General features: G+C 48.7%; 1 protein-coding gene across 3 annotated transcripts in view; it reads left to right on the top strand.

Annotated features, from left to right (window-relative positions):
- The window catches only part of IGSF21 (immunoglobin superfamily member 21), a 271,522-nt gene that overhangs the window by 229,682 nt on the left and 14,395 nt on the right, over window positions 1-27,445 (top strand). For all 3 annotated transcript variants that reach the window (XM_015125791.3, XM_077958761.1, NM_001260991.1), the window contains 1 exon segment: window positions 25,502-25,617. In XM_015125791.3, the coding sequence (XP_014981277.2) occupies window positions 25,502-25,617 (116 nt within the window).

The following is a 27,445-nucleotide window of genomic DNA, read 5'->3' as shown; positions in this document are numbered from 1 at the left end:
CCTGAATGGTGAGAGGAGGACTGGAGGAGGGGGCATGGCTGAGTGTTTCTCATACAACATCTCCTGTAACCCATCGACCACGTGGGCCTTGGAGGCAGGCACCACAGCGAGCCCATTGCACAGACCTGGCTCAGAGGGGCATGGGACTTGGCCGAGGTTGGAGGGTTAAATGAGATAATCTATAGAACAGAATGTTCTGGGCCTGAGGCTTGGCACATTCTGGATGATCAAGAAATAGTATCTCTTACGACAAATAGTAGTTGGGTCAGATACAAACCAGGCACAATTAGACCAATCTCTGTGAATGTCTCCTTCAAATATGTTTCAGGGCAGGTTTCAAAAATTAAAACCAACTCATTGCTTTGGTTCATCTGTGGGATTGTGTTCACACACAAAGAACCTCCCTTTAAGCGAACGGAGGTCATCGAACGCTGGGGTCTCTTTTGAGCCACATGGGACCCCAAGGGCCGCTACAGCCAAATTGAGGCAAGACAGCCTCTCCCTGATTTGGAGGTCGATGGGAAGCTCTCAGGACAGTGGGGAGAAGGAGAGCTGAGGAGCTGGGGACGGCCCAGGGCCCACCTGCCTCAAAGCACAGAGCAGTTCCGCCAGACAGCCCAGCACCCCAGTCTGCCATCCACACGTCCACATTCAGCACATTCTAACGCGGCCATTTCCAGAGGCCTCCGGGTGCAGATGAAAACGTGAGTGCAGCTGTAATTTCACGCCTATAACATCCCACTATGTGGTGGGGAAAGACATTTGGGAGCCCCGTGGGTGACACCAAGGGTATATGCTGCACACAGTCATTAAAATGTTTTTATCCGAGCTGCAGATAAATTGTAAGCCAATTTGAAAGTTGCGTGCTGGGCCCCAGGAACGCATTATACACAGTCATGGAAGGATTTTGAAGGTTCTTCTGGGGGTGCAGGTTAGGAGGAGGGAGCGTGTTGAGGGTGCGCTGTTACAATCAATTAAATGTTGTGAGAGCCAGGCACCCCACCCCCATCCTCACCAAAGTTAAAAGACTCTGCACTTCTGGCTCCTCTGGAATGCCAAGGGGCAGGGTTTCTCTGCCACCAAGTGGGGCCCTTTCAACCCAAAGCTAAAAAGCAAAACCACCTTCTGCATGCCAGCATTGAGCTCAGGGTTCAACCTAGAGTTAATCCCTCGCAAAAGCCCTTGGATGTGACCCTGGTCATCTCTATTTTAGGGATGATGGAGCAGAGGCTCCGAGAGTTTAAGGGGCACGTCTACGTGAGTGACAGAGCAGGATGGGCAGGAGTGGGGCATCCCACCAGGTCTGCCTGAGCCCAAAGGAGGTACTTACACAGCAGCCTTAACTCCCAAAGGAAATTTCCCTCCCTTTGACCATGAGTCACACAAACCTCAAACAAGCACTGGAGTGGGGACAGAGTGCAGAGGGTGGGGACTTCTTTAAGACTGAGCCCTAACTAGGTTGCTCAAAAACTCCGATGGTCCTAGCATGGCGGCTCACATCTGTAATCCCAGTACCTTGGGGAGGCTGAGGTGGGTGGATCTCTTGAGCCCAGGAGTTCTAGCCCAGCCTGGGCAACATGGGGAAATCCCATTTCTACAAAAAATTAGCTGAGCTGTGGTGGCACGTACCTGTAGTCCCGGCTACTCAGGAGGCTGAGGTGGGAGGATTTCTTGAGCCTGGGAGGTAAAGGCTGTAGTGAGCTGAGATCATGCCACTGCGCTCTAGCCTGGGCAACAGTGAGACCTTGTCTCAAAAAATGAAACCAAACCAAACCAATAAAACCAAACAACAACAACGAATTCCGATGGATGGGTGGGGCTGTTTGCCTTTCGCGATAGTAGGAGTCTAGGAGGAAGACAGAATGTCTGTGTCCTTGCCTCCATTCCTGTCCCCATCCCCATTTTTGGTTCTCTCATCCACTACTCTCCAGCACCTCCCCTACTTCTCAGACCCTTTGAAAGGAGCACTGAAGTTGGATTCCAGCAGACCTGGGTCCAAATCCCAATTAGTGTCTACTTTTGACATGGACAGTCTAGTATTGAATTTCCTTTCTGGTAACAGAGGATATCAGAACGTCTTTTTTGTTCAAATATGTTATAAGGTGACTTGGATGCTCACATGCATGGACATTCTAATTTTCATTTATTCATTTGTGTGTTCATTCATTTAACATATATTTATTGAGCACCTAGTACATTGCAGGCATTGTTGTGTGCACTGGAGTTTGCAATGAACAAGAAGGGCAAAAAAACAAACAAACAAAAAAAAAAACTGGCCCTCACAGACAGTGCAGTAGGGGAGGCAGAAGATGAGCAAGTGAAGAGATGGGGAGACAAATAGGATGTCAGTGGGTGGTAAAACAATGTCAGGAACAACCCATCAGGGATGGGGCTGTTCTAGGTCAGTGTGGCACCTCTGAGAAGGTAACATTCAAAAGAGGTGAACTATAGGGGCTTCATTCATTCATGCCAGTGATTCAATGACTTACTGAGCATCCCCCAGGTGCCAAGCACAATTCTAGGTGATGTGGATACACTGACAACAAGACAAGGTCCTTGCTTCACATTCTCTAAGGGACTCATGGACTCATATTCTCTAAGGGAAATACCTTTGTGGTACAGAGGAGAAAACTAGTTTTTGGGGCTGCCCATAGCAAATGACTGAAAACTGCTTAGCTTAAAACCACAGCAATGTGTTGTCTCACAGTGCTAGTCCCAGAAGCCTAAAATCAAGGTGTCAGTAGGACCATGCTCCCCATGCAAGGGAAAAATCCGTCCTTGTCCCTCCCCTTGCCTCTGGTGTTGCTGGCGATCCTTGGAGTTCCCTGGCTTATAGATGCTGATCTCTGCCTCTCTCATCATGTGGCCTTCTTTCTCTGGCTCTGTGTTCCTGTTCCTGTGTTAAGATTTGTTTCTGCTGCTTCTTCTGCTTCTGCTCCTGCTCCTGCTCCTGCTCCTGCTCCTGCTTCTGCTTCTTCTCCTTCTCCTAATCCTTCTTTCTTCTTTCCTCCTCCTCCCTTTCCCCCTCCCCTCCCTTCTCCTCCTCCTCCTCCTCCTCTTCTTCTTCTTCTTGCTCTTCTTCTTCTTTTTCTCCTCTCCTCTTCCTCTTCCTCCTTCTTCTTCTTCTCCTCCTCCTCCTCCTCTTCCTCCTCCTCCTTCTTCTCCTCCCCCTCATTCTCCTTCTTCTTCTCTCTCTCTTTTTTTGTGTGAGACAGAGTCTTGCTCTGTTGCCCAGGGTGGCCTCAAATGCCTGAGTTCGAGCAATCCACCCACCTTGGCTTCCTAAAGTGCTACAGGCAATGAGCCACTGTGCCCACCTCAACAGATTTTCTCCTTATAAGGACATCAGTCATTGAATTAGGACTCACCCTAATCCAGTGTGACTTCATCTTACCTTTAGCACAGTTGCAAGGACCCTATTTCCAAATAAGGTTACATTATTTCCAAATAAGTTCTGCGGGTCAGAACTTCAACACATCATCTTCAGGGACATAATTCAACCCACAGCAGTAACTGAGTCGGGATGTAGCACACCAGGATTCCCTGTCTGAATCTGAAGCTGATACTCTCTGCTCCCAACCCCGTGGGTCACCCTTCGTTGGACACTGACTAATATGCAGGTGCTGTGCTAAACTCTTGTTGTGTTAACTCACTGAACACTCACAGAAGCTCTGCAAGGTGAGTACTATCACTTTCTCTTTAGCAGGTGAAGAAACTGAGAGGTGATGTCACTTCCCTACATCACCCAGCCAGCGCGTGGCAGGGCAGGGGTATATAGCCATCCTGCATGTTAACTTCTCTGCTCCTCTAGAAGTTTACCAATGAATGGGAAGCCCAGACTCATAAAGTATGGATACACATTAATAAAATGCTCTACTTCGGGATCCCTGTCTCTCTTATGGAAGCTTCCAAGTGAGGTTGGCAGATGAAGTAGACTTTTGGAACCTGAGGCCACAGTGGCACCAAACCACACTATATGCTTTGCAAGTCTGGAGCCAGGAAACACAGCTTCCACCCCAAAGAACAGATGTTAATGAACTTTACATGATGTTTCTGGTTGGTTTGTCTTTTTTCAGTATGTTCTACTGATTTTTATTAAGTGTGCCTGGTGCGTTTTTCCTTGTGTTTTATCTGTTCAGTTTTGTTTTGTTTTGTATTGTTTTGTTTTGAAACAGAGTCTTGCTCTGTCCCCCAGGCTGGAGTGCAGTGGCACGATCTCAGCTCATTGCAGCCTCTGACTTCCGGGCTCAAGAGATTCTCCTGCCTTAGCCTCCCAAGTAGCTGGGATTACAGATATACACCACCATGCCTGGCTAATTTTTCTAGTTTTAGTCGAGACAAGGTTTCTCCATGTTGGCCAGGCTGGTTCTGAACTCCTGACCTCAAGTGATCCTCCCGCCTCAGCCTCCCAAAGTCTGGGATTACAGGCATAAGCCACCACGCCCGGCCCTTTGTTTTTTCTAAAAAAGTGGTTTTATTCATACCACTTTATATGAGATACAATTCATATAACATACAATTCACTCATTTAAAGTGTACAAGACAGTGGTTTTAGCATATTCACAGAGTTGTGCCTTTACCACCACAATCAATTTTAAAACATTTTCATTGTTCTCTAAAGAAACCCTGTACACATCAGCAGTTACGCACCACCCAACATCGTCCATCCTCTCCTCAGCCACAAACACCCTTTCTGTCTCTATAGATTTGCTGGTTCTGGGTATTTAATATGATGAGATTATACAATATGTGGTCTTTTGTGGCTAGTTTCTTTTGCTTTACATAATGTCTTCGAGGTTCATCCATATTGTAGCAGGTACCAGTACTTCATTCCTTTTCAATGCTGAATAATGTTCCATTGTACGGATAGATCATGTTTTGTTTACACATTCATCAGTGGATGGAAATCTGGGTTGTTTCCCCGTTTTGGCTATTATGAACAACGCTGCTATAAACATTCATGTACAAGTGTTTGTGTGAACATATAGTTTCAGTTCTCTTGGGTGTGTATCCTCGGAGTTGAACTGCTGAGTCAAACGATGACTCTGCATTTAAACTTCTGAGGAACTTTCCAGACAGCTTTCCACAGTGGCTGCACTGTGTTATATTCCCACCAGCTGCATATGAGTCCCATCTTCTCCACATCTCTGTCAACACTTGTTACTATCTGTCTTTTTAAATATAGCCATCCTAGTGGATGTGGAGTGATATCTCTTTGTGGCTTCGATTGGCATTTCCCTCAGGGCCAATGACACTGTACATCCTTTCCTGTGCTTCTTGGCCATTTGGACATCTTCTTTGGAGAAATATCTATTCAGAGCCTTTGGCAATTTTCAATGGCCTTATTTGTCTTTTTATGATTGAATTGTAAGAGTTCTCTATCTGACCTACATGTAAGTCCCTTATCAGGTATATCATTTGCACATTCTTCTCCCATTGTGTAGATTGTCTTTTCACTTTCTTCATGGTGTCCTGTGAAGGACAAAATGTTTTAATGTCAATGAAATCCAGTTTATCTATTTTTCCTTTTGTCACTTGTGCTTTCTGTGTCATATGTAAGGAGACTTTGCCTAACTCAATGTCACAACTTACTCCTGTATTTTTCTTCTAGGAGTTTGTATAGTTTTAGCTCTTACATTTAGGTTTATAATGCATTTCAAGTTTATTTTTATGTATGGTGTGAGGGAGGGGTCCAACTTCATCATTTGCATGTGGATGTCTGGTTGTCCCAGCCCCATTTGTTGAACACACTATTCTATCCCCATTGAACTATCTTGGCATCCTTGTCGAAAATCAATTGACTGTAAAAGTGCAAGTTTATTTCTAGACACTCCATTCTGTTTCACTGCTCTATATGTCTATCTCTGTGTATGTCTGGTGCTTTTCTAACCATCTGCCACCTCCAGCCTGGCTCTTACTCTCCAGCTATGTGACTTTAGGCAATGAGTTTCACAGGAAATTCTCCTGTTTAGTTTCTTGAAGTTTCCCCTTAAAAGAAACTTACCCTGGGACTGCTGAGGGTTCCCAGAGGAAAAGAGAGTACAGAAGGTCCTGGGGGTGATGAAGTCTGAGTCTACTTCCAGGAGGCCTGGCCAGAACCTTGGATTTCTGGAGAGCTGGATTCTTGCTTTCTAAGACCAGATTCTTGAACGTGATTCTCTGGAATCCCAGCCTGGCACTCCCCTCTGGAAAAAGCAGCAAATTTCCAGGACCAATAATCAGAGTGTCAAGAACTTCTCTCTCTCTTTTTTTTTTTTTTTTCACTCTGTCACCCAGGCTGGAGTGCAGTGGTGCAACCATGACTCACTGCAGCCTCAACTTCCTAGGCTCAAGCAATCCTCCTGCCTTAGCCTCCCTAGTAGCTGGGACTATAGGCGTGTGCCACCATACCTGGCTAATTTTTAAAAATTTTTGTAGACACAGGGTCTTACTCTGTTGGCTAGGCTGGAAGAACCTCTTTTGACTTGGGAAGAAGAATCCTGTATACCTCCAAGTGAGCTAGGGAGATCTGAGGGCTGAGCGCAGACCTCACACCTCTCAGAGGCCTGCTGATCTCCTGTAGGCCTGAGCAAAACAGAAGTAACACCACTGTGCTTCTCTGGGGGACAGCAATGGGAAAGCAGAGTTCGGTTTGCAGAATTCCCTTTCAAGAAGGCTGTCTGTGCACAGGACAGCTGTAGGGGAAGTGAGGCTTCTTCCAAGCAGAGCCACCACACAATGGTGTGTATGGTGGTCCAAGGGGCAGGGTAGGTCAATGGAGGGAGGCTGCCAGTCTGAGATCCCTGGGAAATCCCCAGAAAGGCAAGATTCAGAGCCTCAGCTACCTCCTTTCCCAGGATGCGTGCTGGGTGGAAAATGATCAGCTCCTTCCTCTGTCTTAGAGCCTGAGTGGATGAACCACCTGCCAGACTTGGGCTAATTACATTAACTGGCCCCAGGCGATTACTGTGGCCACAGACTCCAGGGAGGCAGGCTGCTGCTCCACAGGGGAAGCAAGGAGGCTGTGGAGGGAGGCATGGGCTGGCTGGGATCCAGGCCAGAGCTGCAGAGAATTCCCAGAGCACTGAGAGGGAGAAGGTATGAACACGAGCTTCCACCTCTTACCCCAGAAACCCGCGGGGTCTGAGGACCAGGCCTAGGCTACTCTTACCCCCAGGCAAAAGGCTAGACAAGCCCATCCCCAAGACCTCTCCCCCTGCCTGCACCCCTTCTTACCACTCTGGGTGAGTGACATGCAGACGCCCAGCACCTCCAAACTAGACAAGGTGAAGGCCAGATAATCCCCCATTTGAGAATGATATCTCTAGTAAGTCAGCTTGACCATAAATGTAGTTTACTTCCTTAGAGAGTTGAGGAATGGCTAAGGGTGTGTGCTTTGGATTCAGACATGACTTTTCTACCAGGTTCTGCAACTGATAGTAATAAAAGTGGTTAATGTTTGCTTGTTTGTTTATTTATTTATTTGAGACAGTCTCACTCTGTCACCCAGGCTGGAGTGCAGTGGTGCTGTCTTAGCTTACTGCAACCTCCACCTTCTGAGTTCAAGTCATCCTTGTGCCTCATCGGAGCAGCCAGGATTATAGGCGCGCACTACCACGCCCAGCTAATTTTTGTATTTTTAGTAGAGACAGTGTTTCTCCATGTTGGCCAGGCTGATCTTGAACTCCTGACCTCAGATGGTCCACCTACTTCGGCCTCCCAAGATGCTGGGATTACAGGCGTGAGCCACCATGCCAGGCTATGGTTAATGTTTATTGAACATTTACTATATACCAAGCACTGTTCTGCTTAACACCTGCTATATCATTTATAACAGTTTTCTAAGGTCAGTTCTGTTATTACTTTATCCATTTTACAAGCGTGAAAACTAAGGGGTTATAAAATGTGCCCAAGGACACAGAACTAGAATTCAAACCCACGCAGGCTGCCTTCCGCACCCAGGGACCCAGCCACTATGCTCCCCTACCTCTCACTGGAATGTGGCCTTTGGAAGTTTATTTTATCTCCCTAGACCTCGGTGTCCCTTTTTGCTGAATAGGGGTTACAGTAGCACCTGTTGGGACTTGAAATGTAACAGACAAGTAAAGGGCTGTGTCACTAGCTCACAGTGAGTGTTCTTGGGGAGGAAAGCTGTTCTTATTTCCTACCCGTGTGGCTCCAGCCCTCACCCTATAAGTGTCAGTGGGGCTGAGGGTAGGGTCAGAACTGTGAGAAGTGACAATGGCCCTGTGGGAGCTCTCAAAGCCAGGCAGTGACATCTCTGGCCTCCCACCCCGGATGCTGGCAAAGGTGGTCAGGAAAGAGGATGCAGCCAGCAGCCCGGAGTCCAATCACACCTCCTCCACCATCTTGCTGTGACTTTTTCTTTCCAAGCCTCAGTTTCCTCCTTTGGAAACTGGGGGTAATCATGCTTTTTACCCCACAGGCTGTCTCAAGGAATAAATAAAATGGCACCTTCAGGCATACAGAAAGTGCTTGGCCCAGATGCTGGCATCATTGTTAGGGCAGGGCAGGAAGTTAGAACAGAGACAATAGGAGCCAACTCAGGACAATAAATGTAGTGGCCGGACATAAGAGTAGCCTTTCCAAGCAGAAGCCACAGGACATGGGGACCAATTGGAAAGATGGGAACAGATGTGGAGACACGGTGGACCTGGCACTGGATGGAGATGGTCCTCTGAGAAGGTTCCAATGCAACCATGTGATCTCACTCAGCAGCCAGCAACTGCAGAAAATGGGCCGCTGGGGTGGAGAGGCTAGGGCGTGCGGACCTCTACAGGCTTCCTCCCTGCCAGCCAGAGCTTCTGAGGGGGGCAGCAGACTGAGAAGTAGGGGGCCTGAGACAGCTGGCTGGGCTGAGCTACCACAAGCTGGCTGGAGTGGGGGATGCGGCCCACAGGACTGAGGTGGGAGTGGTCAGGGGCCCTTGAGCTGGACGTGAGCATGTTCAGAGACCGGCCACTGTCGTCTTGAGTGCCTGGACCTGGTCAGGGAGCTGGAGGAAGGACACCCATGCTGCTCACCTGCCTGCCACGGGCCTCCCAGCCAGCTGAGGTCACCAGCTGAGTGCCAGTTTAGAGAGGGGACAGACAGATGGGTTTGGGGCTCGGAGGAGCATTTTGAAGCTAACTGGGTCATCTAGCAAGGACGGTCACTTCCCAGCCTCAGCCCCAAAGGTCCAAGCCTGCTGACTGCTTCCTGGACAGGCTTCTAGAACCCTCCCTTCCTCCCTCTCTGAACACAGTTCTGCAAAGAAATGCCCTTGACCATAGCCCACCCTCACCGAGGAACAGGCCCAACTCGTTCCATCAGCTGTCCCTCTAATCCCCCTACAGCCTGCAGGGCAGAGCCTGTGGTGCCTCAGTATGAGTGCCTACAGAGGTCAGGAGACATGCCCACTGTCCCACAGCAGTGAGTGGCACTGAGATGGGAGCTCAGGTCTTCTGGGACCAGAGCCCTTGACTTTCCCACTCCATGAAGCTGCCAGGAAAACAGAGGGACAGCCAGATCTCTGAGTGTGGGACAATGTGGTAGCCATATGGATCTCTGGATCAAGGGCCTCCCGAAAGTCCTGGAAGTCAGTGGGGTGGGGATCTGTATCCCCATTTTACAGAGAAGAAAACTGAGTCTGCTAATAAAAGGAAGGCTAGAGTTTGAATCTGAATATTCTCTGATTGCCGCTCTCCTTCCATGGGGACCTGAGGCCCTGAGCTGGGGAGGGAAGCGAGGCCTTTGAAACCTCTGACCCATTATTGTGACTGGATGAAGCAGACAGCCCAGTTAAGCAGTTTTTGGTGCATCTTGTCCCTGGGGAATAGAGCTAGCCACTTGTCATCAGCCCCTCTCCAAGGGAACTTGGAGCCTAGGGCAGAAACAGACCACTTGCTCATTCATTTCTCACATTTAAAAATCCTTTGATTCAAGCAATATTTGTGAGCACCTACTATGCACCTGCTGTGGGGGGAGCACTGAGAGAGTCCCACCTCCCTTCAGGTAGCTATACAAATTATAAATTCATTTTGATATAGGGCAGCAAGGATACAATCTAATAGCAATGAAGTTCTCAGTTACAAGGTACCAAAAGTTGCTCCAGGCACTTAAATATATAAATTCATTTAATCCTCACAATCCTTAGGAGATGTATACTTCTATTATTTTTATTTTAATAAATGAAGAAATTGAGGCCCAGAGAGGTTAAGTAACTTGCCCAAGGTCACACAGTGAGTGACAGAATTTGTTTTCAAACCCGGATTGCCTGGCTTGGGAGCTTCTCTATAGCCTCTCATGAGATGGCTCATTGAGCCCTCCTGAGCCAACTGAAGAGATTCTTCTGCTTCTGGAATTATCTAGGCAGGTGTCTGAAGCCCCCTGGTGCCCTCACCAACTCCTTGGATCTTCTGTGTCTCACATACCAGGGCTCCCCTCTTGTTCCAGAGTCAGATCGGCATCAGCCTCCCAGGCCCCGCCAGAGCTGGCCTGCAGGTGCATCATTAAACCTTGACAAGTGTGAGGTCAGTACGATGCTTTCTCCTCTCCACCCCTGGGAGCTGGATTTAGTGGCTCCAGCAGAAGGTAAACTTCCCCTCCCTGGGAAAGGCCCCTTAATTACTAGTGATATGTGGCTGTTGAAACTGCAGTGCCTCGGGCCCAGTGATTTAAGGGGCAGGCAGGAAGTGGAAGTTACAGGTGTTAACAGAGCTGTATCAGGAGCTGGGAGAGCAGGGATCATAGCGTGAGGAGGCCATAGCTGCCCCTGTAGGAATGCTGCCCACAGGCACTCTTAGGGAGAGAGAGGTGATCCCACCGCCTCAGGTACAGAAGGGGAGACTGAGGCCAAGATCACACTGCAATTTGGCTTGGCCTGAAACTCAGCAGCCCTGACTCTGCTGCCAACTTGCAGTGAATCCCTGGACTCAGTTTCTCCATCTGCATATGAGAAGCTCATGTGCTGTAGAGAAGCTCCCAAGTCAGGCAATCTGGGCTTGAAAACCACCAACTCTGAGACGGAAGACTTCACTCACTCCCTAGGAGCGATAATCACAATAATTTTCATAACAAAAACTAGCACTGATTGAGTGCTCACTGAGTGCCAGGCATCCTACTAAGTTCTTTAAGAGCTTTCTTTGGTTTAATTCTCACAACAGCTACTGAGGTGGTCATTCTTGTTATTCCCATTTTACAGAAGAGGAAACTGAGGCTCAGAGAGAAGAAGCAACTTGCCCAAGACTGCATGGCTTAGGGAGTGACCAAATGGAGCGTCTAAGCCTCTCTCTCTCTGAAGCCAGAGCTTGGCCTCTCTGCTCTGGGACATAAGGTCCAGTTGGCCTTCAAGGAGTCCATGAATGATAGGTGAGAGAGAAAAGGGCACAGGTTTCCAGAATTCCAGCAGAAGAAAAATAGGGATGATGGGGGAGGACTAAGGTGCAAGCTAAGAGATGAGGAAGTTCCCAGGAGGGAGTCTCCTCCAGAGGAGGGCATCAGGAAGGCTTCATGGAGGAGGTGGCATGGAGCTGGGTCTAGCAGGTGGGTGGAGAGATAGGACAGGAGGTGCTGCAGGCAGAAGGAGCTCTGTAGGCAACAATCAGGGGCAGAAAAGCATGGCAAGAGGGGGGAACCCTGCATGGCAGTAACCCAAGGCATGAGAAGGAGCAGGGAGTAACATATCATCACAACAGCACGCATCACAACAGCAATCACCACAACAGCAATCACCACAACAGCACTCACCACAACAACAATCACCACAACAGCAATCACCACAACAATCACCACAACAGCACTCACTACAACAATCACCACAACAACACTCACCACAAAAACAATCACAATAGTCACCACAATAGCACTCACCACAACAACAATCACCACAACAGCAATCACCACAATAATCACCACAACAACACTCACAACACTCACCACAACAGCAATCACCACCACAACACTCACCACAACAACAATCACCACAACAACACTCACCACAAAAACAATCACCACAACAATCACCACAATAACACTCACCACAACAGCACTCACCACAACAATCACCACAACAGCACTCACCACAACAATCATAACAATCACCACAACAGCAATCACAACAGCACTCACCACAACAACAATCACCACAACAACACTCACCACAAAAACAATCACCACAACAATCACCACAATAGCACTCACCACAACACTCACCACAACAACAATCACCACAATAGCACTCACCACAACAATCACCACAACAGCACTCACAACAACAATCACAACAGCAATCACCACAACAGCACTCACCACAACAGCACTCACCACAACAACAATCACCACAGCAGCAATCACCACAACAATCACCACAACAGCACTCACCACAACAGCAGTTGCCACAACAACAATCACCACAACAATCACCACAACAGCAATCACCACCACAGCAATCACCACAGCAATCACCACAACAGCAATCACAACAGCACTCACCACAACAACAATCACCACAACACTCACCACAACAGCGATCACCACAACAGCAATCACCACAACAACACTCACCACAACACTCACCACAACAGCACTCACCACAACAACAATCACAACAGCACTCAACAGCACTCACCACAACAATCACCACAACAGCAATCACCATAACAATCACCACAACAGCAATCACCACAACAATCACCACAAAAACAATCACCACAACAATCATCACAACAGCACTCACCACAACAACAATCACCACAGCAGCACTCACCACAACAGCAATCACAACAATCATCACAACAGCACTCACCACAACAACAATCACCACAGCAGCACTCACAACAGCAATCACAACAACAATCACAACAGCACTCAATACAACAGCACTCACCACAACAATCACCACAACAGCAATCACCACAACTGCCCTCACCACAACAGCACTAACCACAGCTGACATTTTATTCATCACTTGGTAGGTATCAGGTGTGGGTCTACATAATTTATATAGTGCTCACAAGAACCCTAGAAAGTAGATCTTATGATGACCCCATTTCACTGATGAGGAAACTGTAGCCAAGCGCACTGTGGCTCATTCCTATAATCCTAGCACTTTGGAAGGCTGATATGGGATGATCTCTTGAGCCCAGAAGTTCAAGACCAGCTTGGACAATATAGGGAGACCCCATCTCTACCAAAAAAAATAAAAAATCCTAAACTAAATTTAAAAAATAACAAATCACATGAGGAAACTGAGGTGCAGCAGGAATAAGTGGCTTGCCAAGGTCACCCAGCTGGTAGGTGTCAGAACCATGATACAATCGTCAGCCCTGTCCCTGAGCCCATGGAAGGTCTACTGCTGTGCCCAGTCCTGAGGAAGCAGGAAGTGGTGAGGAAAGGGCCATCTCTCCTCCAGGCTGCCAGGGGCCCTGCTCACCCACTGTCCACTTGACTTGGCTACAGGCAGAGAGGGAAGGAGAGACCCTGAATCCAGTGCCATCCATCCATCAGATATGGGGAGCCCATAGCCAGGATGCCTGAAGAGCCAGACGGGCCAGGGGACGCTCCCTGCAGCAGCCTGTGTGTGGGGAGCAGGAGTGAGTGTGGAGAGAGTATTTCCTAGAGAACAAAAGTGCATTCCAGGTCCCAACACCTGGGTCATGGCAAGGCCAGAGGAAGAGGCCTCAGGCGCTGGGTCTCTGAGACACCCTCACTCTCAAGTCCTGCCACTCTGGTCAGAAGTTGAGTTCCATTGGGAATGAGGGCTCGATCTGCCTCACCCTGCTCTTTACAAAGATGTAATCCAAGAGATATTCAATCAAGCAAATGGAGTTCAATGTTTATTGCAGAACCTGAGTGATGGGTGCATGAATGTTCATTGTACAATTACTTGAACTTTTTGGTAGGTTTGGAAATTTGCAGAGTACAATGTCACGGAGAAAAAAATGCATCCCCCTCCCAAAAAACGCCCTTCTCTACAACTCCTCATCTCCCCTGGAAATTGCTTTATGAGGAGCAAGCGGCAAGAATGATTTACTTGCTCTCTGACTCACAAAATCAATCCTAAAATGCTGAAAGGACAGGAAAGACGGCGGCCACACTGCCCCCCGGGAAATCTCCTGCTTGAAGGAAGGCTCGGAGCCAGGCCGTGAGTGCGGTGGGAGGTAGGGGCAGGGAGATCAGCAGGAGTGGCCCAGTGGTACTGCGGGTGGTCCAGAGGCTGGGAGTGGCTCAGAGCACTTACTGCTATGAAATTTAGAGGACAGGTGGGCCCTTTGACACCATGTTCTACACCTCTAACTGTCTGGATGAGGAAACCGAGACCCAGGAAGGGGAAAATGATGGCCAAGTCATGGAGAAAGTCCACGGCAAAGCTGAGACAGAATCTTCAGCCCCCTGACTCTTGGTTGACACCTTTTCCCCAGACACAATAATAAACTAAAAAAGCCATAACAACTAGAATTGCTTTTCTGCTCGCTAAGTGACAGTACTTCATTCCCCACAAGCACCCTCGCATGAGACAGCCACCCATGCCATCTTCATTCTATGGGGGCGGGGGGTGGTGGGTAGGGTGGGTAGGAAGCCATCAATGGACTCGAGGACACACCGCTTCTAAGCAGAAGGGCTGTGACCTCGGAGCCAGGTTTCCCAGGCCCTAGGCCTTCAAGGCCAGGGTTAAGCTCTGTTCTAAGCCTCAGAAAGCCAAGGCTGGTGTTTGAAGGGACACAGTTTTCCTGGAAGGGACAGAGGTTTTGGACACTGGGGGAAGATGAAGAGGGGTCTACCCACAGCCTCCAAGCCCAGCCTACTGCTCTCTGCTGGGAGGACGAACAACAGCTCATAAGGAGCTGGTGCTCTGCCACTGGCCAGTTATTGAATGTGCCTCCCTACCTGCCTCCCCAAGCTTCCGTGGGCTTCCAGAGGCTTCTCTCATAAAGTTGCAAGTATGGTACCTGGTGAAATTGCCCATGTGTGTAATACTCACCTCTCGGATATATTGAAAACATTCCCCAAATTGGCTAGCTTTGCTGCTATTTAAAACAGATTCATGTTACACCCCATAGATTTCATCTCTGCAGACACGGCACCTGTCATGGGGCTTAAACACATTCTCTCTATTGCCACAAAAACTACAGAGCGGAGGCAGTCGCAGGCAGTGGCCACCCACAGGCTGCGGGGCAGGTTGCTTCCAGCCAGCAAAACTCCAGGTTCAGAGAGGGTCTGCATGGGCCTAGAGGCCTAGAGAGCCAATCAGAAAACTGGAGACATTGACAAGTAGCCAATCAAGGCATGAGTAGACAGTTGCACCGGTTGTGGGGAGTGGAGCTTTGGAGATTTGAAGTCCTTTGACCCAATCAGTGTATAGGGCCAGGGAGGCTCCAGAGGGCTCTCCCCTGTGCCCCTCTGCTGAGGCCTGGGGTAGCCTGGTTAAGGTTCTCCAGTTCCCCCAAGCCTTTCTTTTTCTATCAGTAACCATCTTCACTCCTATTTACTGAGCACCTACTATGAACCAAGCCCTTAGTTCACATAATTGCATCATCAAGTGCAGTGACCCTCATTTAGACCCTCATTTGTGACCCTCACTTAGAGATGCACTAACTGAAGCTTACATAGATTAAAGCAGTGGTCCACATACTTGAACTTGCATTAGAATCTCAGAACTTGTTAAAGCTCAGGGTGGGGACGGCTGGACCCCACCCCGTCGCAGGTTGAGCAGGTCTGGAATGGGGATCAAGGATTTGCATTTCTAATAAGTTCCCAGATGATTCGGATGCTGGTGGTCCAGGGAACACACTTGGAGAACCACCAGGTTAAAGGACTAGTCTTGAAAATAGTGCTAGAATACAAATCTAGATCCAACACAAAACCTGTGGCCTGGGCTGCCCAACACCCCTTTCTTTACAGGTGTGTGGCATTTTATTTCTCCACCAGCAGTAGCCTCAGTTGGGTCTGCTCTGTCCAGCTTCACTGATTCACTGCCTAGAAGGCTGCCTTCCCCGTCTGCAGCACCCCCCTTGTTCACCCAGAGCAGCCAGCCAGAGCCTCCAGCTGAGGCTGTTAATTTTATCTTCTACCACTGCGAAAGCACAACAGCTGGCAGGGGAGGGGCAAGACAGGTGAGCGGGTGCTTCCAGGCACCTCCCTGCAGAGGGGAGGCGGTGTGGGTGGATGATGCCCGCAGCTACTGGGATCCTTCATGAACCCACTCCACCCAGAATGGTTCCCATCTCAGATTCTGGCAGTGACCTAGACCCTGGGCCCCCCATCCCTCACCACTGCGCCAAGCACAGGAGCTCCCATGGCTGCTTTCAAGTTAGGGGGTGAGGTTAGATTCAGCTCTGCAGCTGCCACATAAAAGGGTCTATTGCAGCCCATATAAGCACAGACGCCACGTTTATCTCTCCTGTCACTGATGGCGGTTCCATTCAGGGGCTTTTTGTTGTTGTTGTTGTTGTTGTTGTTGTTCCTTGGCTGCTGTTACTCCTCAGTTCAATATTTAATTTTCCCATAAACCACAGAGTTGCACTTTTTTTCCCTCTCTCTTTTTCTTGCCGGGGACTCCCTCCCACTAGTGGGATCTGTCTCTTTGGGTCTCTGCTGGGAGAGAAGGGCTTAGGGTGGGGCTGGAGATTTCAGCCTTTCCAACTTGGGCAGGGATTGGAGGGGAGGATGCCTGGGCCCTTCCCCCCAATCTATTCACTCAGTCACTTGGAAAATATTTATTGAGCAAATCCTGGTGTGCCAGGCTCTTGGGTGCAGCAATAGGTAAGAAGACTTCCCTGCCCTCATGGTGCTTACATTCTAGTGAGGGTGTTGGAGGAAAAGAGAAGTGTGTGAACCAAGATGTGAAATAATTATACACTGTGAGGTGCTCTATGAAGAAAATATACAAACTGCTGGGGCCCAAAACAAAAGAGAACTCAGCTTAGATTGAGGGGTGACATTTGAGCTGAGGCTTCTTGAAAGTCCTGAAAGGGCTCAGCCAGGCTAAAAAGCTGAGTGAAGGACTTCAGGCAGGGGAAGCTGCAGATGCAAAGTCCCTGTGGTTGGAAAGAGCTAAGCGTGTTCATAGATCCAAAGAGAAAAATATCTCGGTGTGTTTGGAGCATGGTGATGGGAGGGTATTGGTCAAGGTGTAAGGTTGAAGAAGGGAGCAAGGTCTACAGCACTGCAGGGTCTTCTGGAATTTTCTTCCACAGACGGTCTATGTGCTTTCCTGTGCCGGGAGAAATGAAGAAAACAAACAGACATTGAAATTGAACCCCTATTGCGTGGCTGGGCGACACTAGTTCTGAGGCTAGGTGGAAGAAAGACAAAGCTCCAACTTCCAGGGAACACGCACTCTAGTGGGGAGACAGACATTGACCCAGAACAGAATAACAAGCAGCAAGGAGTATGACAAGCACAGGGTGCTCCAGGCACCCAGAGGACAGGCTCTAACCCTGTCTGGAAAAACCCAGGAAGGCTGCCTGGAGGAGGCACCATCTGAGGCCAGCCATAAAGGATGAGGTGGAGTTAAGCAGCAGAAGGACCAGTGTGTGCAGGGCACAGAGGAGATGAGTAAAGTGAAGAGGGAACCACAGGCAACTCAGCATTGCTGAAGCAGGGAGGGCTTCCCAGAGGAGGTGCTCTTTTGAGCGGGTTCTTGAAGGAGCAGAGAAAGAGACTAGTGGAGATGATGGGGAAGAAACTAAGATGTGTGGAACCAAAAGAAAAAAAAAGAAAGAAATTAAAATGGGGAACATGGAGGGACATTTATATTCACGGACACTTTTATATTAAGAAGGTGATTTTCTTCTTTTGTGAAATATGGTGTAATGACTAAGAGCTGATTGAAAAGGAAGGCAGTCAATAGAGCAGGCATGCTGAGAGGAAAGAATGGATTTTTTTGCAAACAATATAATTTTGAACTTGTCTCTCCCCTCCCCAATCCCTCCCCCAAACCTAATTGATTACCACCCCGTGATGAATGACACTGGGAGCCAGAGTGTGCTAAGCACCTTCGCAGAGTGGTACCCGAGGAGCTGGAGAGATTTTCCCTTCCTCAAGACAATGGTTACTCCTGGGAGGGAAAGAAATTCCCCTATACATTGTTCTCAGCAAAGAGAGGGGCGTGGGCCATTGGAGAGGTAATATAATTAAAGCTTTCCTGTTTGCTCAGCACTTTGCTATCCTTACAGAAGGTTTATGTTTATTTTTCCATTTGCTTCTCCTCTCAAAAACCCTGGAAGCTAAGAGGCTGGCAGGGTATGTCTTATTGAACTCATTTGATAGATGGGAAGATTGACGACCAGAGGCATCAACTGATTTGCCCAAAGTTCTACGGGATGTTGGGAGCAGAGCCTGGGCTAGAACCTTGGTCTGACTGCATTAGAGTCAGCACCCTGAGAGAAGTGGGAGTGAACCTCATGGAAGAGAATTTAACTCTAGTACTCACAGTTTGACACAGGCGTGGGGCGGATTTCCCTCTCCAATAATTCTGGGATTTATATCAGATCAGGTTTGTGTTCCCAAATTTCAAAGGCCACGGGATGATTTACAGAGCCAAGAGGAGCTGCCGCATTGTCTCCAAAGTGAGTTATGATGACCGAAATAAAGTTCTGCTTTCAAGATAAAGACAGGCAATATTTCAGAGTTAATTTCATAAAACCCATCATCCGACCATTACCTCCCTGTGTCGATGTTAACTGTTGAGTCTAAAATAACTTCAACTCCTGCCTCCCTTGGTGGCCATGGAACAGGAGTGATGGAGGTTGGCTGTGACATGCAGCTGTGTCAGATGGGAAGCCACTTTCTCTTTCCCGATGATAGAAAAAAATTATTCATGGAACCTTCTAGCAGCAATTCTCTCCTCTTAAGGCAAAGTGAAAAAATAAACTAGAAAGTCAACTGGTTTGGTTGGGGGTGGGGGCAGGGATCAGTGGATTCCAGGGAGTTTTATGGTGGTGCCCTTGGTTGATCATCATAGTGGACTTATAGAATAGGGTCGGCCTTTCCTACCGCCCAGGTCTGGTGTTACGCAAATGGAATAATGTGTCTGGAAGTGGTTTGTAAATTATGAAGCTCTGCTCATGTCAAGATTTTTTTTTTTTTTTTTTTTTTTGTGGATGGAGTTTCGCTCTTGTTGCCTAGGCTGCAGTGCAATGGTGCAATCTCAGCTCACCGCAACCTCCGCCTTCCAGGTTCAAGTGATTCTCCTGCCTCAGCCCCCTGAGTAGCTGGGATTACAAGCATGCACCACCACACCCGGCTAATTGCGTATTTTTAGTAGAGACACGGTTTCTCCATATTGGCCAGGCTGGTCTTGAACTCCCGACCACAGGTGATCCGCTTGCCTTGGCCTCCCAAAGTCCTGGGATTATGGGCGTGAGCCCCTACACCTGGCCTAGATTCTTACTATTACTACTACAACTACGACTACTGATTATTCTTCCCCAAGCAAAATATGCCTGCGTGGTGTCTCTTCGCCTTAGAAGGGTCATTTCAGATGAATGATGCTGATGAGTGTGATGGGTGTGTTTACTCTCCCACCCCCCCACACACGCCCCAGAGAGCATTGCACTGTCACAGGCATTTCAGAAAACACAGCCTCAAAGGCCACAAAAATGAGGCACTGATGGTGGGAGCACTGGACATCGCTGTCTAAAGGTGATAACAGAAGAGTGGGAGGGAGATTGGTGAGCCAGGGGTCTTCATTGATGAGTCTTTGCCGCCTGGATCTCGTGTGAATACAGTAAAACACAGGCAGGTGGCCTCACCTTACACTGCTCATTCTGTTACCTGACTTTCTACTTGGGATTATTCTTGTCCAGGAAGTCATGTAGAGTTGATATCTGTGTTCACAGCTGATCTTCCACCTTTGATTGAACACGTCCTGGGGCATGGGATCTATCCCAGGCATAGGGCACATTAAAAGCTGCTGGCTTTTGATCTTGGTTGGCCAGAGACTGTAACAGGGATGGGAATGGCGATGAGGATGGAGACGGCATTGGGGTTGGGGATGGGATGGAAACAGAAAGGAGAATTGAGTTGGAGATGGGGATAGAGATGTGGTAGAGATAAGTGTGGGGACAGGAATAGAAGTGGTGATAGGAATGGAGGTGGGGATAGAGATGGGGGAGAAGATGGAGTTGAAGTTGGTCATGAGATGGAGACAGAAATGAGGAGAGAATAGGGGATGACGATTGAGAATGGGGAGGGATGGAAATGGAGCTGAATGTGAGGATAGAGACAGAGATGAGAATGGAGATGGAGCGGAGGTGGGGATAGAAATGGGAATGGAGATGAGGATGGGGAAGGGGATGTGGATGGGATAGGATGGAGATAGAGACACAGATGGAGATGGGCATAGGGTAAAGATACGAATAGAGAAGGAGATTGAGACTGAGATGGGGCAGGAGATTAAGATGGGGATGGGGACAAAGATGGGGGAGGAGATGGAGATGGGAATGAGGTTGGGGATGGGGGCAGATATGGGAATGGAGATGAAGACGGATTTGGAATGGTGATAAAGATGAGGAAGGAGATGGAGTTGGAGATGAAGATGGAGTGAGGATGAGGGTGGAAAGGGGATAAAGATAAGGAAGGAGATGAAGATGGAGACGGGGATGGGGATGTAGATGAAATGGGGAAAGGGATGGGGATGAGGATGAGGGTAGGAATGGTGATGGGGATGGGAAGGGAGATGGGGAATGAGGTGGGGATGGGGATGGGAATGCAGATGGGGGATGAGGTGGGGATGGGGATGGGAATGAGATGGAGGAGGAGGCGGAGAGGGGGAGTAGGGTGGGAATAGGAATGTAATAGGGGAAGCCTAAGTGAAGGAAAGCTGTAAACGCTGAGGCTCTGAAACTGGCTTTTATTGGGCTATGTGGGTAGGAATGCCATACTTGGTCAAGAGAAGGGAAAGAGAAAAGAAGAGGGAGATGCTAATAGTGACGTGCAGGGTGAAGCATCTGTCAGGAGCCAGGGACTCCTGGATGGAGATGGCTCCCTGACTGCCGGCACTTAGAACCATCCACCAGGAGACAGGAGGCGAGATGCAGAGTGACATTTTCCTAGGACTCACTGGCTGGGGAGTATATTGATGGGGAGGGTGTGGGAAGCCTGAGGTGTCCACGCTGATATTAACAGCTCTGCTATGTCATCGTCCATACAACTGAAATCTGTTATTGTCTTATGAGCTTGATTAACTATACATATTGCTAACACCTGCTCAGAAATAAAACGAGGGATGGGAACACAGCTCCAATCAGGGTCTGTGTGGGTGGTGCGCGTGACTCAGGTACAGATCTCCTGTGTGTGTGTGTGTGAATGCTTGGGGGGGTGGGGAATGTAAGCACCATGCTGTGCAAAGAACCCTAGCCAGGATTTGGAAGGCTAGGGGTCATTCCAGGCTCTGCCACTGACAGGGTATGATTGTAGCCAAACCTGTGTCTCTCTCTGATTTCAGTTTGCTTACTTATAAAATGGAAAGTCTAGACCAGAGTTGTTCAAGAGAAGCAAAATGTAAACTACATATGTCACTGTAAGTTTTCTAATAACCACATTAAGATAAGTTTAAAAAGGAAAAGGTGAAATTAATTCTAGTAATATATTTATTAAACCCAATATATCCAAAATATTATCATGTCAACATGTTACACTTACAATATATCTTACACTCTTCTTAAAAAACGAAGACTTCAGTTTTACACTTACAGCACATGTGAACTTGAACAAACCACATTTCAGTTGCTCCCCTGCTGCATGTGTGAGTGGCTGCTCCATGGGACAGCCCGAATCTAGGGCATTTTCTGATCTCCTCACTAAACCGTGAATGCCCCAAAGGTACGACCATGTTTTATTCTCCCAGTCCTTAGCAAGGAGGCTCAAATAATAATGCTAGTAAATCACATTGACAATAAGCACAACTAAGATGTAATTGGGTGCACTTTCAAAACACTTTGCAGGCACTACATTACTGAATCTTCACAAATACATTATAATTCTGTTTTTCAGATCAGGAAACCAGGCTCAGAGAGGTTAAGTAACTTGCCCAAGGTCACACAGCCAGTAAGTGGTACAGCTGATCTTTGAAATTTGGCTAGTCTGATCTAGAGCCCACCTCCTTAGCCATTGTCCTATACTACCTCTCTTATTTATAGTCTTACAAATAATTAAAATTGCTACCCTGCATTGCAGGTAACTTACACTTGCCATCACATTTACTCTTCAAAGCAAACCTCTCAGAAGCCAGGCACAGTGGCTCACACCTGTAATCCTAACACTTTGGGAGGCTAAATTGGGAGGATCACTTGAGGCCAGGAATTCAAGACCAGCTTGGACAACATAACAAGACCCTAGCTCTACAAAACATTAAAAAAAAAAAAAGCTAAAAACAAACAAACAAAACAAAAAAACAAGAGTGGTGGCACACACCTGGGGTCCCAGCTACTTGAGAGGCTGAGGCAGAACAATTGATCACTTGAGCCCAGGAGGTCAAGGCTGCTGTGAGCCATGATTGTGCCAGTTCACTCCAGCCTGGATAACAGAGTGAGACCCTGCCAAGAAGAAAGAAGGAAGGAAGGAAGGAAGGAAGGAAGGAAGGAAGGAAGGAAGGAAGGAAGGAGAGAGAAAAAGAAGAGAGAGAGAGGGAGGGAGGGAAGAAGAAAGAGAAAGAAAGAAAGAAGGAAAGAGAGAGAAAGAAAGAAAGAAAGAAAAGAAAGAAAGAAAGAGAAAGAAAGGAAGGAAAGAAGGAAGGGGAAAGAAAAGAAAGAGAAAGAAAGAAAAGACAGAAATAAAGAGAGAGAAAGAAAGAAAGAGAAAGAAAGAAACAAAAGAGAGGGAGGGAAGGAGGGAAGAAAGAAGGAAAGAAAGAGAGAAGAAAGAAAGAGAAAGAAAGGAAGGAAGGAAGGAAGGAAGGAAGGAAGGAAGGAAGGAAGGAAGGAGAGCAATACTCTCCTCTCAGGAAGGTTCTAGGTGTCTGATCTCTGTTTGCTCAGTGAAGGTAAGAAAGAATGAATGAGTGATTTTAAAGGAGCCACCTGCCTGGTTCTGAGCCTCTAGGATTCTTGGAGGGTATCCTGATACCTACTCACCTGCCATCACCAGCCACGCCAGAGTTTTATGCTAAGCTCTAACTGCAGAGGTCACTGATCTTTAGGGTAACTGAGTAACTGGAGCCACCCACAGCATCCGTTCCTGATGGAATTGGATTACAAGGCGTCCATGGAAGGTAGGTGAATGTTCCTGGTGATTCAAATGTGTACTTACATCTAAAGGCACCAATAGATACAAGCTCGCTTTTTCTTCCCAAAGGTTGAGGTGGCTCAGCTTCATGTCAGAGGCTGGGCTCTGGAGTCAGACGGTCTGAGTTCAAATCCTGGCTCTTCCTCATACTGGCACTATGAGCCTGAGCAAGTTGCTTCACCTCTTAAGTTTCCCCATCTGTAAAATGGGAATAAATAAACCCAGCTCGTAGACTGATGGTGAAGATGGAAATAATGCACACACGTTAAGAACTCAGAACAGGTCCCGATTCCTAAGTGTTAGCCATTGTGGGTTCTTGTGTGGGATCCAGGTTTTTGGTCAAGTGTTGGAAAAGTTAGACTGCAGAATCTGCAATTTCTAGGTAATTGACGTGTTCTGGTGTATTTTTCCCTTCTCGGAATTCCTATCCCGCTTACCATCTGTTTTATGCGATCTTACGCTTAATTACAATTCTCCATCTATTGTTCTCCCATTGTCTTCTGTGTGCTCTGCTTCTTTTGCCGACAGCATGAGTTGGCTCCCTGAATGAATGAATGACTCACACCTGATTTCATTTCACTAGGCCTTGAAATAGAGTTACCCGTGTGTCTGTCGCCCCCACCTGACTGTGAACTTTCAATGCTTTACCTGTTTCATCATTGGGCACCTCCTGGCAGCACCTGGCATCATTCCCGGCACCTAGTAGGTGTCAGGAAATGTTTGTCGAATTTAATTAAACTTAACTGGAGTGAAAACCCCCTGCAGGAAGGAAAGGCCCACACCTCTTTATTTTCTCTGCTTCCCTCCCTGTGCATGGCCCAAGGCTGGGTAAGTCAGAATTGACAGATTTTCCCAAGCGAGGCTCTAAGATTCTGGCTCCTGTCCTGCTGATTATGAAGTGGTTAGGGAAATAATATCAGAAATCACAATAATAGCAAATTCCTACCATATGCTAAACCTTTCATATGCATTAGCTGGTTTTGTCCTGCAAAAATGTCTGCTAAGTATTAATGTTATTCCCATTTAGCAAACTGGAGGACTGAGGCTCACAGTTTTGGTGACCTGCCTAAGCACGTGGAAGTGGTAGTGACTGAGCTGGGATTCGGACCCAAGTGTGCCTGATGGCCCAGCCCCTACCCCTTGCGATGCTCCGTAGTGTCTGGGAGCAAGGGTTTTGACAAACCAGCCAGGGGCAGTGGGTGAGGAGAGAGGAGAGGTTCAGTGGGTGGGAGGGGTGGCCAACAAAAACAAGCCAACTTCCAGAAAGGAAGGAAGGAAAGACTCCTGGCCACAAATACCTGTCCAGATGCCCCCATCCGAGTGTATAGTACCATCTTCCCCAGCTGAAATTCCCGCTCTGTTTTCAGTCTCTTCCAAATGCAAGCCAGACGATGTCACTGCTCTCACTGAAAACTTTCAGTGGCTCCCCATTGCTCTCAGAATAAAGAAGAAAAACCTGTAACCCATGCTTTAAAGATAAATCAGCCCTCTGGGGGCTAGGGCAGAAGAAGGAGGGAAAAAGCCCCAAAGTGTAGCAGTTGCTGTTTTTTGTGATGTGAAAATACTCACTGCGACAAGTTACAAACGGTTAACTGCTGGTTCACAGAAATCCCGAAAATGTCACAACCTGTTCCAGCATGCCAGTTCAAGTCATAATCCCCCTGACAGCATGCCACATGCTCTGTGCCCTGCCCATATGCCCAGCCCCGCTGGGCACCACATTCCCCCTGGCCTGCCCCGCTCTCTCCTGGCCAACCTACTGCCGGGCCCTGGCACAAAAATAAGCCAGGCATGGTGGCACACACCTGTGGTCCCAGCTACTTTAGAGGCTGGGAATCTCAGGGTTTGTTAAAACTCAAGGTGTTAAAACTCAAAGCTCCTTCTACCTGCCATGCTATCTCCCACCCACTCTTGTGACCTCAGATCACAGCAGCAATGTGGCTGCTTCAGCAGCGTCTGCCTGGAACTCCCAGGCTCAGGCAGAGTCCCCTCAACACACCATGATTCCTCTGGGGATCGGATGCACTTCACACTTTGATCTGTGCCATCTCTTGATTCCTGTCTGTCTTCTGCACTAAGCTGCAAGCTCCAGGAGGACAGGGCTCTTGTCTATATTCCCAGCAAGGACATCTTCCTCACTGTAATGGATGCCAATGGCACCCCCTGGCGTTCGACAACACCTGCCCTCCCCCACCCCTGGCATCCAACGTGGACCTGGGCCATCTTAGGTGGTCAGTGAACTCTTCCTGAATCTCCAAGTTGAGTCTTTGTCTTCCTGTGCTTCCTTTTGGGGCAGCTCCTCCCACCTCCATTGAAGTGGTGGCCGCTGACACACCAGCCCCCTTCAGCCGCTACCAAGCCCAGAACTTCACGCTAGTCTGCATCGTGTCTGGAGGAAAACCAGCACCCATGGTGAGTACCCCTGGAGCGCCCAGCTCCTTCCCATCTGCCGAACCACCCTGCTTTGGGGCTGGTCCAGCTGTAGGTGTCTCCACTGTGCCTGGAGAGGGAGTGGTTGGCCAGGGCTGACTCTGTCCCCATCTGCCTTTGTCCGATCCCGTTTACCCATCGGATCGGCCCAGGCATCCATGTGCCCCTGTTGCTCCCCATCTCCCCATGCTGAGAACCCCCACTCCTCCTGGAGGCAGAGTCCTAGAACTTCACAGCAGGAGTGGTCTTCCGGGGAGCCCAGGATCCAGCATGTCAACCTCAGTTATTGAGTCCAACGGAGACAAATGAAAGGGGGCCCCCCGAGAGGGAAAGGGGCTTGTCCCAAGTCACCATGGCACTCCTGACAGAGCTGGGTCTCAGGTCCGTGTCTCTAGCTTCAGGTTCACTGGCCTTCCCAGAAGCCCATGTGATCATCAGGAATCCCATCTGAAAGAAGGAGGGAGAGGATGGAAGGGAGAGAAGGAAAGGAGAGAAGGAAGGGAGGGAAGAGAGAGGAAATTCCTTTTTGACCAACTTATTAGACCCAGCGTAGTTTCTTAGATATTTGTCAGTGCAGTTCATGAGATTTTTCATGACCTCTTGAAGGGGTTAGGGTAGGAGGTGCAGCGTCTGGAGAGCTGGGGTCCCGGCCATGCTGTACTCACCGAACAACGGTGAGCAGGAAATTCCCCCTCCCCACCTCTGCCTCTGTTTCTGCAACGAAGTTGAGGGGGCTGGACAATATTCGTTTTTCAGCTTTTTTAGAAGCACAAGGACCCTTTTGGTCTAAATGGTATACAGGGAAACCTCATATGTATGACATTTAAAAGTGAAGAGAGGCCAAGTCACTCTCATTGACACCTGAAGCACCACTTTAGAACCCGTAGGGTTCCATGAAGCCTGTTTGGAGAACCTTCAAGCTACGTACCCTTTCGGTTTTGACATTTTGTAATACTTTGTGTCTTGATCCTATGAGTTTCATACAGTACTAGGATTTAGCAAGGTGTGGAGCTAGAGCGATGGGTATGTAGGGTTACAGTTCAAGACGGGAGCCAAATGGTTCCCCTCATTCCAGACCCAACTGTCTCCCAGGCATGGTCCAATGGTGTGGCCTTGGGAATCTAGGCCAGCCCTGCCTTGGGAACTGGGGCAGGGTGGTAAATGGGTATGTAGAGGCCCAGGACAGGGCAGTAAGCAGGTGCACAGAGACACAGGTGAGGCAGCAGGCAGGGGCACAGGGATGCAGAGACATAGGTGGGGTGGTGGGCAGGGGTGTAGAGACACAGGTGGGGCAGTGGGCAGGGGTGTAGAGACACAGGTGGAGCAGTGGGCAGGGGCACAGGGACACAGGTGGGGCACTGGGCAGGGGCACAGGGACACAGGTGGGGCAGTGGGCAGGGGAGTAGAGACACAGGTGGGGCAGTGGGCAGGGGCACAGAGACACAGGTGGGGCAATGGGCAGGGGTGCAGAGACACAGGTGGGGCAGTGGGCAGAGGTGCAGAGACACAGGTGGGGCAGTGGGCAGAGGTGCAGAGACACAGGTGGAGCAGTGGGCAGAGGTGCAGAGACACAGGTGGGGCGGTGGGCAGAGGTGTAGAGACACAGGTGGGGCAGTGGGCAGGGGTATAGAGACACAGGTGGGGCAGTGGGCAGGGGAACAGAGACAAGCCTCAGTCCCTAGGAAGTGGACCAAAAAAGGTAGCTTCAAAGCCAGTTGCTGAAAGCAGGACATGACCCCAGATTTTCTCCTTTGGAGGCCCTAAAGAGGTCCAGTCTCCCTAAAATCAGGAAAGCTGTTTTTTTCTCACA

Source organism: Macaca mulatta, chromosome 1 (assembly GCF_049350105.2).
Source record: "Macaca mulatta isolate MMU2019108-1 chromosome 1, T2T-MMU8v2.0, whole genome shotgun sequence".
Lineage (NCBI taxonomy): Eukaryota > Metazoa > Chordata > Mammalia > Primates > Cercopithecidae > Macaca > Macaca mulatta.
The sequence above is the reverse complement of the archived record's forward strand: the minus strand, read 5'-3'. Positions and strand labels throughout refer to the sequence as shown.